Genomic DNA, 17,150 nt, shown 5'->3' with positions numbered 1-17,150 from the left:
ATTTTTTATTATTTATAGCTATTATCTACATGATTTTTAACAAAAAAATACATACATCATTGAAGAAATTTAGTTCCTCGGTGCTGCTGCTGCTGCTGCTAAGTCGCTTCAGTCGTGTCCAACTCTATGCGACCCCTGAGACGGCAGCCCACCAGGCTCCCCTGTCCCTGGGATTCTCCAGGCAAGAACACTGGAGTGGGCTGCCATTTCCGTCTCCAATGCGTGCATGCATTCTAAGCCAGTTCAGTTGTGTCCAACTCTGTGCCACTCTACGGACAGCAGCCCACCAGGCTCCTCTGTCCACAGGATTCTCCAGGCAAGAATACTGGAGTAGGTTGCCATTTCCTTCTCCTCCTTGGTGCTATTATACACTAAATATTAATCATATTGACATTATCTCTAAAAGTATTAACTACATCACCCCAAAAAAGTGGCATATTATGAGTGATTATAAGCTTTTCTCTAACATTTCCAAATGTTATTATAGACACTATATGAAAAATTTTGGAAGTATGCTATGTTCTATCATCTTTCTCTTGAAAGTTAAATTATTCCTTCTTAATAATTCTTATACTCATAATTTTCTAATTTATAGTAGAGTAGTAAATTCCATAGGATTTAACAGTAGCAAGTTGATCTCTCCCAGTCTTAGCCTATCTGTCCAATCTTTTTTCTCGTACTCGCCACCACACCTCTGCTTCCCTCAGCTGTGTCTTTTTTTTTTTTTTTTTTACTTTTTGGCCATGCCATGTGGCATCTTCCCAGACCAGGGATCAAACCCACACCTGCTGTGGTGGAAGTGCAAAGTCTTAACCACTGGACCACCAGAGAAGTTCCTAAGCTGCATCTCTGCCTCATCTCTACCCACATATCTACCCTTAGTGTACAAATGTGCACATTAAGGTTCCCATTCCTCCCCCTCCTCACCTAGTCAAAGGCTCTCTGTCCTCTGAGACCAAGTAAAAATCCTCTTTTCTCATGAAAACCATGAGTACCATTTAACTGGCCACAAAGTCACACTTCTAAGTACTTTATGTTTTACTAAACACTTTCCATACAATTACCTAACACACCATTATTTTCATAGAAAGTTAATTCACTTAGTACTCACCAAGTTCTATAAGACTGGCATTATTTGTTCTCATTTTACTGAGACCATTGACCAGAGAGTAGTTACAGAAGTAGTCCAAAGACACATGAGAAACCAGGACTTGAAGCGCGCTCTTAGAACTACATGACCAATGCTTTCTCCAATGACCCCAATGTTGTTTTCATTTAATTTTTCTCTAATTCTTCCATGTATTTTTATCTTCTCTTTACTAATGAATTCAAGGACCAAAGGGTGGGTTTGCTTATATTCTCTACAACACCCAGAACATGGCTGGGCACAGAAAAGGTGCTAATATCACTGATTCTGCCTAACTAATTTGTCCTTTCATTCTCCAAGAGAAGTCTTGGAAAGCAGCAGAGAGAAGCATGGAAGATAGCAAGAAGGAACAGGAGCTAGCATGCTTCCAAAACATTTAAACAAAAAGGAAAGAAGTAAAAACAAAATTCTACCCTAAGACAAAAGTAGCAGACACCTTAATTCTTTTTTGTTTCATCTCACCATTCTAGGTACAGAAATTACAAGAAATTCCCAAGACCAGGTGAATGGAAATATGGGTAGAAAGAAATCAAGACATTAGAAGTAGGGGTATCTTAAGACTCTGGGAAGAGCCATTGTGGCTTTGGGGAAGGGTCTGGAGGCCAAGGTCAGCATAGTAATGGTCCATACAGTGAGTATTTCGGGCTTTGTGAGCCACAGTCTCTGACACAACTACTCAATCTGCTGTAGCACAAAATCAGTCACAGGCAATACACAAAGAAAAGTACCTGCTTGTGTCCCAATACAAGTTTATTTATAAAAGCAGACTTCGGTGTGCCAACCCCTACTCTAGTTGCCCTGTGTGTGCCAAGTCACTTCAGTCATGTCCAACTCTTTGCAACCCTATGGACTGCAGCCTGACAGGCTCCTCTGTCCATTGGATTCTCTCAGCAAGAATACTGGAGAGGGCTGCCATGCCTTCCCTCCAGGGGATCTTCCCAACCCAGGGGAAAAACCCCGTGTCTCTTATGTCTCCTGCACTGGCAGGTGGGTTCTTTACCACGAGCGCCACCTGGAAAGCCCCAACTTGATCCAACCACTGATAAACTTTGTCACTTTCCGTCCTAGTTTCTTCCTAACTCAAGCAAGGGCAGTCATCACCCCATGGGGGGCATTTATGGAGGACTTTTTGGTTGTCACTAAGGCTTGGAGACACTAGTGGCAAGAGGATCAAGGATTAGCAGCCTGCAAAGCAAAGGGCAATCATGCACAGGAGACTCTCCTGCCCAAAATGCCAACAGCATTATTCCTAAAAAGTCAGGATGGCTCTTCCCATCCACCCCCACAAAGCTGCTTATGCACTAAAGTTTAAGTCGTCCCAAAGTACAAAATAAACCAAGAAGTTTAACATGACACTGACCATCACTAGTTCTGTTTTCTCCTTTCATTAAGGCAGGCACGCATGTATGCCCACACATACAAAAACGCACACCTGCACACACAGGCACACAGATTTGAGGCAGAAAGAAAAATGTCCTCTTCCCCAGCCGCATTGCTTTGATTTGGAAAACAGCCACTCCTGTTAGCAGAGGCACTGCCAGATGAAATGTGCACTGTTGCTAAAGGCACACATAGGTTTAAAGGAAAACTGAGCTACTTTCCACTGGCTAAAGAGAGCCAAGAACTGATGGGCATTCACTTCACTACCATCAGCTTGTGGAATGCCCTCCCCTATCTCATTTCTCATTTCTCCTTTTGCTTTTTCTCATTTCTCCCCTTCTCCTGGCCTATGAATAAAAGGTGGTACCACCAAGCTCCTCCATTTTTGGATCACAGGAAACTTGGCACCTAATAAATCAATGGTCACTCATAAACTCTACAGCATATCTCTTAATTCAACTTCGGTTTGGAACAGATTGAACAGACATGGCCCTACTGCAGCTGCTGGATAGGAAGCATTAAAAGATAAAAACTTGCTTTAAAGTCACTATGGTTAATAAGTGTCCAAAGTCTGATTCAGCCAGTTTAAAGACAACCTTAACAGTATGCCACTGAACTAGCACAAAGAAGGAAGCAGAGTGAATAGTTCCAGGGACTGCCCAAGGGCTGGGTAAGATACGACCTGAGGTATAGGAACAGCTGGTGACCAAGCCAAGCAAATCAGCACACTTATTACCAGATAGAAATGTCACAGGGTTTAGCTACTTTGCTCCCAATTAGATTTGTAATTTGCTATAGCATCAAGTTTAATGAGCTATATAGTTACCAGCTTATTCATTTAGTAAGCATTTACTGAGCACCAGAGCAGAAAACTACTGGGCCAGGTAGTATTCTAGGTACTGCGGATGCAGCATTCAACAAAATATAAAAGGACCTACCATTCTTCTCAAATTTACATTCTAGAATGTACGTGTGTGGGAAGTCGGCACAAAAAGACAACAAATATAAATTAAAACATGGTTAAGTACCACGATGACAGACACACGGAGGGCTATGACAGGGGTGAGGAAAAGTCTCTCTGGGAAGGCATCTGAGCTGAGAGCTGAGTGACAGAAAGCGGCCAGCCAATGGAAAATCTGGAGAGGTTCATTCCAGACAAAGGAAAAGGCCAAGCGAGGCTTAAACACCCTATTTTTTTTTTTTTTTTTTTTTTGAGGCAAGAAAAGAAAACCAGCATGGCTGTAGGAGGAGGAGGAAAGAAGGGAACTGACAGGTAAGAGAAGTAGTCTGAAGCCATGGTTATGGAACTAGTAGGTCATGGTTATGAGCGTAGATTTTCTTGTGTGAGGGATGGGGAATCCACAGTTTCCAAGCAATACAGTCATGAATCGCTTTGCATTTTGAAAACATCAGTTGGGCCCAGCGGAGGAAAATTAACTGTAAGGGTGTAAGAGTGAGCACAGGGAGGCCTGTTAGGAGACTACCAGAGTAATCTAGATAAGATGACAATAAACCAGACTAGGATGACAGCAATGAAAATAGAAGGGGGGATAAAAGTGATTCAGAATACATGAAAAAGTGAAATTGTCTCAACGTGGACCGGATAAGAGCAGTGAAAAAAGGAAAGGAATCCAGGATGATATGTTAGCCTGATGATATGAAGCCTAAGCTTACAGGCTAACTCTGTGGCAGATAGGATCCAAGGAAAGATTGAGGAAAAAAGAGAAAAGTGAGGCAGTTTGGGAGAATAAACACAAGGCATATGTTAAGCTGACAACAGCTTCAAAAACAAACACAGATGATTGTTAACCTTGGAGGACTTCTTCAGGCACAGTGTGAAACCTCTTTGTACTGGAAACAGTCCAGTGGGGAATGGAGGAAAAAGAATTTATTTGCAGTCTCCCTCCCATGTCCTGCCTCCCATTGATCAAAGTCAGTCCCACAAGGCTTTAACCCATTCACACTTCTGGGTATGTGACCCAGTCCCTCTGAAGCACCATAAGGTCCAACCTAGCCAGCATCAAGGTGTGATGGTCTTTGCATTATCAGCACCATACATGGCGGCTCTCTAGTCTGTTCTGACAGCAGCGTCTGCCTGGACCTTATGGTAATAAGAATAGTTGCAATAACTTATTATGAAAAATAATCTGAAAAAATATATATATATGTAACTGAATCACTTTGCTGTATACCTAAAACTGACACAATACTGTAAATCAACTACACATCAATTTTAAAAAAACTATCAAAAAAAAAAAAAAAAGAATATCATGAGCTTTCTCAAGGGCAGGGATCTGAGGGTGAGGGGGGCTGATTAGTTCTGGAATGGCACATCAACCAGCAGAGATGACTTCGCGCTTCCAGTTTGTTTGTTGTAGTTGCAAAGTCGTGCCCAACTCTGTGACCCCAAGGATGATAGCCCATCAGGCTCCTCTGTCCACATAATTTTTCAGGCAAGCATACTGGAGTGGGTTTTCATTTCCTTCTCCATGGGACCTTCCCCACCCAGGGATCGAACTCATATCTCCTACATTGCAGGTGAGTTCTTTACCGTCAAAAATTGTGAATCACTACATTGTACACCTATAACTTATATAATATTATACATCAACTATAGTTAAATTTTAAAAAGGGTAAAAAAGAGAGAGAAAAAAACAGATGATATCAAAACAAAAGGAGGGGAGACTTCCCTGGTAGTCTAGTGGCTAAGACTCCATGCTCCCAATGCAGGGCGCCTGAGTTCAATCCCTAGTCAGGGAACTAAGATCCCATATGCCATAACTAAGACCTGGTGAAACCAAAAATTCATTAAATAGATTAAAAAAAAAAACCTTTTTAAAAAATGAGGGTGGTTTTAGGAACAAGATTCCTGAAAAGGCAAAAAGGGATGAGATAGGCCTTTGATAAAAGCAGGGGCACTTCATTACAACACAGTGAAAGTAAGTGGCCTGGATGCAGACACACTCAGACTGGAAGACGTGGGGTGAGAAAATAAAAGGCATTCTACACTGACTGCATCTATTCTCTTCTGCAGAATAAGAGGCAAGATCACTATCATTAAAAACATCCAGGCCGGCACTCAACAGAATGCATTTCACACAGCCAGGTCACCCTCAAGTTCACTTTGGTAGTACGCTTTTCTAGACAAGGAACAAAACTCATGGCAAATTATAAATTATTCCAGCTTTCCAAATATACACACTAATACAAGGAAAAATGAGACCACTCAGCTACACAATTAAATATCACCATCTAGTGGCTGAAACCTTAAAAGCCAGTGTATAAAAGTTTGAACCCATACTGTGATTCTTAAAAAGGTATGCATGGCTTGTGCATGCGTGTGTCCTGTGCAAGTGTGTGCGTGCTAAGTCATGCCCGACTTTTGTAGCCCGCCAGGCTACGTGGAATTTTCCAGGCAAGGATACTGGAGTGGTTAAAAAAAAAAAAAAAGAATACTGGAGTGGGTTGCCATTTCCTCCTCCAGGGGATCTTCCTGACCCAAGGACTGACTCCACATCTCCTGCATTGCAGGCAGATTCTTCACTGCTGAACCACCTTGGAAGTCTACGGTATGTCCTGGTTAGCATTAATTTGAGAAAAAGATGCTTGAACAAAATAATTGATAAAAAAAAATTTAATACTTCATGAAATGTATCAATCACATATAAAATCTTACATTATCTAAAGTATATTCACCAGTGCATACTAGGTGCTATGTGGCATGCTAAGTGTTTATACATGGACTTGCTCTTTAATCCCCCAATAGTTTATGAGATAAATGTCACCTTCATTTTATATATAAGGAAACTATATAAATTGACATTTAAAGGATTAAGAATCTGCCCAAAATTTTTACAGTAAAAATGATAAAGTTAGCATCTGAATAGAATTAAAATGACTTCAAAATCCACACTCAAAACCACCAGACTTACTATACTGTCTCTGTAAGGCACCAAGGGCTTCCCAGGTGGCACAGTGGTGAAGAATCTGCCTGCCAGTGCAGGAGATGCAAGAGACGCAGGTTCAATTCCTGAGTTGGAAAGATCCCCTGGAGTAGGAAATGGCAACCCACTCCAGTATTCTTGTCTGGAAAATTCCATAGACAGAGGGGTCGCAAAGACTGAGGGACTGAGCACACACAATCATAAGGCACTAACATTATTTAGAGCTTCAGTAGAAAAGTAAACCAGTTTTCTGTTAGATGGAATCATGAAGACTACAAGGTAGAACTTCAAAATTTAAAAGCTATTCTGTTGCAAACCACATTTTCCTGAGAGTAGTTAATAGTTTGTTACTAATGAAGTAAACTGGACAGGGTAGAGTCTGTGATGCTCAAGAACTGTGCCTCCTTTGGAGGAAGAATGACATTAACACACTTGGATCATACATATTCAATGTACTCAGACAATTCCCTAAGTGCTAAATAAAACGAAATGAGAAAACCTGCAGGGTAAAAAAAATCTCAAGGAGGCAAAACAATGTATCCCAGGAAACTGAAGGAGCTCCCTCCTTTCCATCAACCTTCCCTCCCTCCTTTCCATCAACCTTCCCTCCCTCCTTCTCTAGCAATGCCTCCAGAGGCACCCCTACTTCTCTACACTCTTAGGATTATTACTCATTCCAAGTTCAAAGCTGTTTCATATTTTGTTACTTAATCCTTACCACCATAGCTTTTGGGGAAAGGAATTGGACTCAGAAAAGAACAATAATTCTCAAGTGTCATATTCTCAGGCAGGAGGAAGACAGGAAAATTCTATTCCCAAAGGTCCTCTGTGGTTGGAATATGAAATAAAATATGTTCCCAGAATGGTGTTCCAATCTGGAGTTTAAAAATATATATTTCTATAGGTACAAGGTAATATATGGTAGTTAATCCACAAAAACCTATTTAGCCACGATATACCATAACACAGCAGCCTTACAAATGTTCAGTAAATATCTACTGACTGGCCTTGTAAATGACACAAATTGTTCTAAGAGATAAAGGTAGGGTACAAAAGTCTGTTTAGACAAAGTCCCTACATTACTGGAGCTTACATTTCTATAGAAGGCAAAGAAATATAAAGCACTAAATAAGTGAAAAATGTAACTTCAAAAAGGGAGAAATACTAAAAGAAAATTTAAAAAGCTGATGTGATTGTGGTTTTTCTTACTTTAAGTCATAAAATTACTTCTCACCATTGTTAACAAAATACAATGAAAAGGGTCTTATTGTTGCATACAAAGAGACCACAACCTAGTTTTCTCTCTTCAGGAGTGTGTACTGCAAACATTTTTGAATTTCTTTGCTCCAGCAATACCAACTTGGTAGAATCTTCCTAAACAGGTAAAACAATTTCATGAGTCTTTCTACTTCCATGTTCTGTCCCCACTTTCCTGAAATACTTCCCACCACTATTGGTTTGGCAAATACTACTCCTTCTTTGAAACCCAACTGAAGACTGAATTTATCCGTCAGAACTTCCTTGATATACACAGGTAGAATTGGTGGCTCTGATTTCCTGTGATTCTAAAATATTTTCTATGGACCTGTCTTACCGCACACACTACTCTAATTATTTGTATTCTTGTGCAGAAGGCAATGGCACCCCACTCCAGTACTCTTGCCTGGAAAATCCCACGGACGGAGCAGCCTGATGGGCTGCAGTCCATGGGGTCGCTAAGAGTCGGACACGACTGAGCGTGTCACTTTTCACTTTCACGCACTGGAGAAGGAAATGGCAACCCACTCCAGTGTTCTTGCCTGGAGAATCCCAGGGATGGGGGAGCCTGGTGGGCTGCCGTCTATGGGGTCACACAGAGTCGGACACGACTGAAGCCACTTAGCAGCAGCAGCATCTTATCAAAAGCTGAGCTCCTTAAAATTTATTAATATATCTTACCTCTCTTTGAATGTTTTTTAAAAGAAGGATGAATGGATGAATGGCTATTTGATGTTAGATTTTAATGATGACGTTACACATTTCTTTAAACTGAACACATTTTAAAGAAATTGGTACATCAATAAATGTCTAACACTGTTCATACACCTTGGTAAATCAACAAGCCTTACAGCACTTGAAATAACTGCCACCCTAACAACGAATTCACTTTCTGATCTCTCACCTTTGTAGAGATCAATTTAATGATTTTCTCTGAAACACAGATTTAGAAATATAAGTCATGAGTAAAGAAGTTTTTCAATCTTTTGTAAGGTTTATTTGATTAGCATTGCTTTCACCTAATCACAAAATAGACATTTAAAATTCTTTAAAAAAAAAGCCGATGTGATGGAAAACAAGGAAGTACAGGATGCTGTGTAGCCAGGGAGTGGTTTGCTGAGAAGAGGACTTATGAGCAGAGATCTGAAGGACAAGACGATAAACATCAGAACACAGGAACTAACAGGTTTTCAGATAAGAGTCATGAGACAAAGGTGCATCAAGAACTGTCTTCAAAAACACAAGGAAGGACACTGTGGCTTAAAATGTACCGAAAATGATAGTGATTTAAGATGAAGTTGATGGGGAAAGGATTGAGTTCTAGTCTTTTAATTTAACTTTACTATTCTTCCTTATATTATTTCCTACTCCTCATATTACTTTCAATCATGTTGAATATTCTCTTAGATATTTTTAAACCATTATTTCTATTTTTTTGGCTTAGAGTAGCCAGATGACTCACAGAACTCAGATTCCTTTAATTCTGTTTAGTGATCCTTCAAAGCTGTGTATACAGTAATCCAAAAACATATGCTAAAGAGCTAAAATACTTAATTATCTCACAGTGCTCTCCATTCAAAATAAAACATCCTATCCAGCTGATTTCAGTGAAATGACTCAATGTTTTGACATGCAAGAAAAAAAAAGCTATTTGTTTATCCACAAAGTTGATATCTCTCATCTACTACAGGAAATTCAGAGGGAATCCCATGGCAATAATTGAATGGCTCTTCCCTTCTACACACTAGTGTGGTCTAGAGAAAAAGATAAAAATGACAAAATTAATGAACTTTTAACAGGCATTTATAGGAATTTCTAAAGATGTTTTATGGATGTTCTCAAAATGATTTCATAAATGTGGAAAATTTACAGTTGATTTTCTTCTAAGATAGAATAGCCAATCTTGAGAAGTCCTACAAGAGAAAAATCTTTGTGCTTAAACATTACAAATGAGAATTCACCATCTAACATTAGGACACAAAGCTGTTAGTTGTCGCTGACTGTCTTCCCTTCACTTTCAATTTGAGGTGCTAATATTTTATAGTTTAAGCATTACTTCATGTTTTACATTAAAATTCAATAAGATTACTCCCAGAATCAAAATAACATTCCTAGAAACAAAAAGGCTGGTTCCTCAACTTTGACTCAATTAAGACAAAAATGATAAACAAGGAATCTTTTATAATCATCCTTACCAATAGTGGGAAAAAAAGAAGAAAAAGAATAAAGAAAAGCATTTTTTAAAAGTGCTTCTTGTCAGCACTCCTACTTCTAATGTCTCAAACGCTTCAGCACCACAAAGGATATACCAGTCAGCGCCACCCAGGCCCGACTGTAGATCTCTGGATGATCTGAAGAGCATTCCATCCTACCAAAGACCAAAGCCATCCTCTAAAAGAAAACTCTAAAAACATACCTTTTATTTTCAGCCAGAGTGGCTCCTTCATCCTTCAGCTGTTTGCTTTTCTCGGCACAGCCTTCAAGGAGACTTTCTTTCCTCCGTTTAACAGCATGAAGCCAGTTGCCTTCATCTTTCCCGACTGCATCCTTCTCATCAGCAGCTTCAGCTTCAAACTGCTGGGATGTGACCTTTGAGACCTTCTCACCGATCTTCCTTTTCCATCCAAAGGAAGCCATTCTGGAAAAACTACAAAGAGAGAGCTTTAAATTTCATACTTGGCCCTTTATAGAAGTATTCCAAAAAACAGGTAAAGAAAGCATAAAAGGATAAGGCTGTCACCATTTTTTGGCCCCTAATTAAAAGAGCGGATCTAGGCGATAATCATCTATGGCTGCTAACATCCTAAAGCGAAAGTGAAAGTGTTAGTCACTCCTCATGTCTGACTCTGTGACCCCATGGACTACAGCCTGCCAGTTTCCTCTGTCCATGGGATTCTCCAGGCAAGAATACTGGGGTGGGTAGCCATTTCCTTCTCCAGGGGATCTTCCTAACTCAGGGATTGAACCCAGGTATCCTGGATTGCAGGCAGATTCTTTACTGCCTGAGCCACCAGGGAAGCCCAACACAGTAAAGAAAGACAAGTTCACAATATGTATCTCTTGATGGAAGTGACCCAGAAGCCATGAAGTATTCCTGCCAAAATTAACACTAAATCACCTCATATCTCTACCAGTTTATAAAAAATAAGGGATACAGAGGAGAATGCTAAATAACATGTCTGACAAGACAGCAAGAAACAGAAATAAGGAAAAATAAAACTGGTTTCTTCAAGAAAAAAGGAAAAGTTGGGAGGTATCCCCTAGATTAAGAGAGACTTAAAAAACAAACCAAACACAGCGTGTGGATCTTGTTTAGTTACAGAATCAAACAAGCCAATGGGGAGGAAAAATTTATGAAATAATAGGGCAGATCAGAACAATGCCTTCATATTTGATGATATTAAGAAATTCTTGCTTTTTCAGGTATAATAGTATTATGTTGACAAAAAGTATGCTCATCTTTTGGGAATACATATTAAAGTATTTTACATAAAATTACACATTGTTTCAAAGTAATAGCAGGAGTGATGAGTGTGATATAAGATATACAGATTAAAAGATTGCTATGGGTTGATAAGTGATCAAGTTAGGTGATGAGTACATGGAGTCTTTGTACTTTCTTCTCTCTTTGCATACATGTTTGAAATTTTCCATCATAAAAAGTTTTTGAAAAATTCAAAATTGGTTAATCAGAATGATAACAAATGTTAAACTGCTTTGTAAATCTGCAATAATAATACAAAATATAAGGGCTGAGTGAGCAAGCATAATTGATGGAACAAAGTTAAAGAAAACCCTGGAAGAATTCAACAAATATTTATTTGGAGGAGGGATTTACTGAGGGAGCAAGAACTCTTGCTAGTTACGTGGAAAGGTTTATAGATACTGAGATACCTTTGGAATTGTAAATGAATTTTTATATGTTTGTATGCACCCTGCACAAGAGTCTCTAAGCTTTCATTCCATTCTTAAAGGAGCCTACAACCCCAAAGAGAGTATCAACTGACGGATCAACTATTGGGATAAGGAAAAGAATGGACCAGAGGTCTACACGCAACTATCAGAGAATGGGCATTGTGGGAGTACCAGAGGGAGAGAAATGAAATAATAAGTTCCAGCACACACCAAGCTCTTCATCACCAATGCACACTGAAATAAAGTATAAGTAACCACTAGGATGAAAGAGACCAAAAAAAAAGTGTGGGTGGCTATGAGGTCACTAACATGGAAAGGCCCAAGACAATGGCAGATTTTGGAGAGGTAAGAAAATTGTGGGTCATGTGCCTAAGTCCTTAATGAAGTGTCAATAAACTACAGCAATCAAGAAATGTACTGGGTGGGACTTCCCTGGGGGTCCAGTGGTTGGGACTGCGTGCTTCCACTACAGGGGGCATGGGATCCATCCCTAGTTGGGGAACTAGGATCTCACATGCTGAGAAGGGAGGCCAGAAAACAACAACCACCCCAAAACAAACCAAAAAAGAATGCCTAGGCTGATAGGGGTAAACCACACACTTCCCACGGGAGCAGAGATTCTTAGAAAAGCCTGAAGGAGTAATGGATTATAAACTATATTAGGGAATGAGGACAAAGCCAAATCCTCTTTCCAGACCCATGATAATAGGGGAGAATGAGTTTCCTATGTTTGAAGACTACTGCAAGTAACATAGGGAAAGAACAACAACAACAAAAAGCCTGAAAATGTAAGTGTGTTTACTATGAAACGGAAGTCCAGAAGTACAGAAAGAGAACATAAGAAGGGATCGTTAGAAAGGTCTCACAAGGTATTAGAATAAGTCATGTCAAGAAGTCTTGCATTTACCACTGTCCCTAAAGGTGACAAGAATGAGGATGATTAAGTTTTCTGGGTTCAAGTTTCCATATCAGCAATGTGAGGGACGAAACAGTGTGTGTTAGCCATTCAGTCATGTCCAACTCTTTGCGACCCCATAGACTGCAGCCCGCCAGGCTCCTCTGAGCCTGGGGGTTCTCCAGGCAAAATACTGGAGTGGGTTGCCATTCCCTTCTCCAGGGGATCTTCCCGACCCTGGGATCGAACCCTGGTCTCCTTCATTGCAGGCGGATTCTTTACCACTGAGCCACCAGGGAAGGCAACATAGTGTGGGAACCCGAATAACACAGATATTTTACCCTGCCACAAGCTAGAGAACGCTTCTCTTCACTGCGTCGGAAAATGAAGCAACGATGGCGAGGAAACCGAAGAACACAAACAAGGAAGCAAAACAGCATCCTTCTGCGTATATGGATGTATTCGGAGTTGAGGGATTCCGCAAGAAACGATTTACCAGAACACGTTACCGCAAGAGAGAAACCAGTACTAGCGACTTCCCCTCATTTTGAAAACACACACACACAAAAACTGCGAAGTTCACAAGGGCTGCCCAGGACGTCACCCGCGAGTTCAGAGCCCCGCCCCAGACACTGGCCCCGTCCCCGGGGTGCAAAGTCAGCTACCTTCTGCTCCTCGCGCCCGGGGTGCGAGCACCAAGGAGGGCCTGAACCCCAAAACTGCTGGTCCCTAGAGACCAACCTTAGCGTCCCGGCTCTGCCACACCCGCGGTGGGCCTCAACTCCGAGTTCTGAAGCTCCTTACTCCCGTCACCCCAAGACCCACCAGCCTCGTTTTCCCCCACTTCCGCCGACTTCCACCACTGACCCGTAGCCTGTGTTACCCGAAGACCACTCCCCGGGTCCCCTGTTTACATTCCGCTTGCCCTTTACCCACCGGAAACGGAAATTATCGTGCCCCACCTCCTTCCCGCTTGCCGTAGGTGCCGGGTCTTCCAAGATAGTGGGGTGGTCGACCTAGGGCGTCCGAACCGTTCGGAGCAGCGAGCTGGGAAGAGGCGACTCAGTGCCTTTCATCCGCAATCCTTTCCCTGGGACTACAAGTCCCAGAAGTCACTGCGGCCGCCCCCACCCCATTATTACCCTCCGAAGCTGGTAGTCCGGGCCGCTCGGACCGGGCACGCCCTCTAGCGGCAGACGAGAGCATCGGAGCGCTGGTGCCCACAGCTCGGGAGCGAGGGAAACTACCTCTGCGCAGGCTGAGTGCGCATGGAGAGGACTTCGCTGGTGGTATCGCGAGGCCAATCCAGTCAGCAGGTAGAGGGCGGAAAACGACTTCTGGGGAAATCGAGGGCATTGACACGCGGCCCTCCCTAAGGAATTTACAACCTAGTTGAGATCAGCCAGGCGCTGAGGACAGAGGCAAACCCGACTATAAAAGTATATGAGGGTGGGGAGAGGACCAGGGAGGGCCCTAGCTCAACTCGGGGGGATGGGTCGGCGGGCGAGGGCGGCCGAGGGGGCAAAAAGTTGGATGCAGCGTCCCTAAAGAAGAAAGAACTATGACCCGAAAGTAGCTGTTTTGAAAAATAAAGTGGGAACGTGTAACACAGGGAAGTGTGTAGGAAATTGAAAAAATGAGATTGTTTTCAGTGTTGTTGTGGTTTCATTTTTGTAGACCAAGTTTTCTCAACCTCAAGGGTGTAACGTTTCCAACTGGATCATTCTTTGAGGCAGCGGGAGGGTGGGGGTGGAGGGTGACTCCCCTGTGCGCAGCAGGGTGTTCAGCAGTATCCCTGGGCACTAGATGCCATTAGCATCCACTACCACCCCACAGACTGGTTTCAGATAGGAAAAGGAGTACGTCAAGGCTGTATATTGTCCCCCTCTTACTTAACTTATGCAGAGGACATCATGAGAAACGCTGGGCTGGAAGAAGCACAAGCTGGAATCAAGATTGCAGGGAGAAATATCAATAACCTTAGATATGCAGATGACACCACCCTTATGGCAGAAAGTGAAGAGGAACTGAAAAGCCTCTTGATGAAAGTGAAAGAGGAGACTGAAAAGGTTGGCTTAAAGCTCAACATTCAGAAAACGAAGATCATGGCATCTGGTCCCATCACTTCATGGGAAATAGATGGGGAAATGGTGGAAACAGTGTCAGACTTTATTTTGGGGGGCTCCAAAATCACTGCAGATGGTGACTGCAGCCATGAAATTTAAGACGCTTACTGCTTGAAAGGAAAGTTATGACCAACCTAGATAGCGTATTCAAAAGCAGAGACATTACTTTGCCAACAAAGGTCCGTCTAGTCAAGGCTATGGTTTTTTCAGTGGTCATGTATGGATGTGAGAGTTGGACTGTGAAGAAAGCTGAGCGCCGAAGAATTGGTGCTTTTTAACTATGGTGTTGGAGAAGACTGTTGAGAGTCCCTTGGACTGCAAGGAGATCCAACCAGTCCATTCTAAAGGAGATCAGCCCTGGGATTTCTTTGGAAGGAATGATGCTAAAGCTGAAATTCCAGTACTTTGGCCACCTCATGTGAAGAGCTGACTCATTGGAAAAGACTCTGATGCTGGGAGGGATTGGGGGCAGGAGGAGAAGGGGACGACAGAGGATGAGATGGCTGGATGGCATCACTGACTCGATGGATGTGAGTTTGAGTGAACTCCGGGAGTTGGTGATGGACAGGGAGGCCTGGCGTGCTGCGATTCATGGGGTCACAAAGAGTCGGACACGACTGAGCGACTGAACTGAACTAAACTGAACTGAACCACCCCACCAGTGGTGACAACCAAAAATGTCTCCAGAAGTTGCCCAAAGTCCCTGGAAGGAAGATAGGTCCCCCTCCTCTGCCTCATTGAGAACCACTGATGGGAAACAATGATTCTCCAAAGATGAGCCTCAGACCCCTGAGGGTCCTCAAGATCCTTTCAGAGTCAGAAGTATTTGGGGGACTTCTCTATGGGTTAGAATACGCCTTGAAATGCAGGGACACAGGTTCCATACCTGATTGGGAAACTAAAAATCTGTCATGCCACAGAGCAACTAAACCTGCACACCACAGAGTCTGTGCACTGCAACAACTGAAGCCTGCCTGCTCTGGAGTGCGAGCGTGACAGTGACAGATAGCACATGAGGAAATGAAGATCTTACCTGCTGCAACAGAGACCCAGTGCAGCCAAATAAGTAAATTTAAAAACAAAACTATATTTTCATACTATCATGACATCATTTACCTTTTTCATAATGTTGACATTTGCGGTAAGAATGGAAAAGCAATGGTGGCTAAAACCACTGGGACCTCAGTACAAATCAAGGTGGTGATACCAAGCTGTACTAATGGTCAGTCTCTCCTCAGTACTCATTCATTGTAAGAAAAAGAAGATTCAGTCACTGAGTGTCCTTGAAGAAGCAGTAAAAATCAATTTATTGACCCTGAGTATACACATTTCTTTTTAATATTCTGTGTGACAAAAATGGGAGGTACAAAGTACTTTTACTCCATTGAAGTATGATGTCTCAAGATAAAAGCTCTTGTGAGATTACATTATAAAAACACTTGCGAGGTTACATTATAAACAAACTTTTTTGTGGAATACAGCTTTTACTTAGAAGAACTGACACACCTGCTAATTATCCAGGCTTGGGTCTGACAGACAGTTTGAAAATGAAGGAAAGGCACCTGCTACATCAAGGAAAACAATTGACAGTGTTGCCAAAAATAAAATTCAAGAATTTAAACAAGAGATAGCTGGAGTAACAGCCAAGTTTGACCTTGGAGTACAAAATGAAGCAGGGCAAAGGCTACCCGTTTTTTCAAGAGAGCACACTGGTCATAGCACACACCCTTTTGCACAAGAGATGACTCTATGTGTGGACAACACCAAATGGTCAATACCGAAATCAGATTGATTGTATTCTTTGCAGTGGACAATGGAGAAGCTCTATACAGTTGGCAAAAAGAAAACCTGGAGTGGACTGTGGCTCAGACCATGAGCTCGTTATTGCAAAATTTTATATCCATGGAGTCACAGAGTCCAGACACAACTTAGTGACTAAACAACAACAACCATTTTGGAATACTTGTATTTGCCATAATTATCTTGCCAGCTTCCTGGTGCTTCCAGATTTTTTTTTTTTTTTTTTGGCCACACTGCAGGGCATGTGGGATCTTAGTTTCCTTGCAGTGGAAGCACAGTCTTTTCCTCTAGACTGTCAGGGAAGTCCCCAGACTTTTCTGATGAGACCAGTGGTGGTATCAAATGTGATTTTCTTTTTTATTGTTGGATTAGATGTTTCCAACATTTATAAGAACTGCGGAAGTGAACCAGTTTTTTCAAAATAATCAGTACGCAGTCATGGTAGCCAACCTCCAAGATAGCCACCTATGAGCCCTACCCCTTGCACTCACACTCTTGTGTAGTTACTTCCCACATCATACCAGGATTGTTCTCTGTTGCCTCAAGGATATAGTAGAAGTGATAGTATATCACTTATTATATCACTTCTGGTATTAATAAAAAGATACTACTATAGTGGTGGCAATGGCACCCCACTCCAGTACTCTTGCCTGGAAAATCCCATGGATGGAGGAGCCTGGTGGGCT

General features: G+C 42.0%; 2 protein-coding genes across 5 annotated transcripts in view; one reads left to right on the top strand and one right to left on the bottom strand.

The window, feature by feature from the left end:
* The window catches only part of TTC33 (tetratricopeptide repeat domain 33), a 30,912-nt gene extending 17,203 nt beyond the window's left edge, over positions 1-13,709 (bottom strand). The window contains exons 1-2 of one of the 4 annotated variants that reach the window (XM_061393655.1): positions 13,475-13,709; positions 10,145-10,375 (exon numbers count right to left, since the gene is read on the bottom strand). In XM_061393655.1, coding sequence (XP_061249639.1) covers positions 10,145-10,365 — 221 coding nt within the window. In that variant the 5' untranslated portion in view covers positions 10,366-10,375; positions 13,475-13,709. Of the gene's footprint in view, positions 1-10,144; positions 10,376-13,279 lie in introns of all 4 variants that reach the window. The other 3 variants (XM_061393656.1, XM_061393658.1, XM_061393657.1) reach the window with 3 other exon arrangements.
* On the top strand, positions 12,934-16,696 carry LOC133233336 (uncharacterized). Its single transcript, XM_061393138.1, has 4 exons — positions 12,934-13,063; positions 13,285-13,439; positions 13,542-13,854; positions 14,444-16,696. Exons 1-4 carry the CDS (start codon positions 12,934-12,936, stop codon positions 14,761-14,763), a joined length of 918 nt encoding a protein of 305 aa, XP_061249122.1. The 3' UTR covers positions 14,764-16,696.
* The last annotated feature ends 454 nt before the right edge of the window (positions 16,697-17,150 follow it).

Source organism: Bos javanicus, chromosome 20, assembly GCF_032452875.1.
Source record: "Bos javanicus breed banteng chromosome 20, ARS-OSU_banteng_1.0, whole genome shotgun sequence".
NCBI lineage: Eukaryota > Metazoa > Chordata > Mammalia > Artiodactyla > Bovidae > Bos > Bos javanicus.
The sequence above is the reverse complement of the archived record's forward strand: the minus strand, read 5'-3'. Positions and strand labels throughout refer to the sequence as shown.

Excerpts from the sequence above, each read along its gene's own strand:
- LOC133233336 (XM_061393138.1), top strand. The coding sequence starts at position 12,934 with ATGGCGAGGAAACCGAAGAACACAAACAAGGAAGCAAAACAGCATCCT. Across the intron at positions 13,064-13,284 it reads TTACCGCAAGAGAGAAACCA|CGTCCCGGCTCTGCCACACC; the intron begins GTACTAGCGACT and ends GACCAACCTTAG. Across the intron at positions 13,440-13,541 it reads ACCCGAAGACCACTCCCCGG|TGGGGTGGTCGACCTAGGGC; the intron begins GTCCCCTGTTTA and ends CTTCCAAGATAG.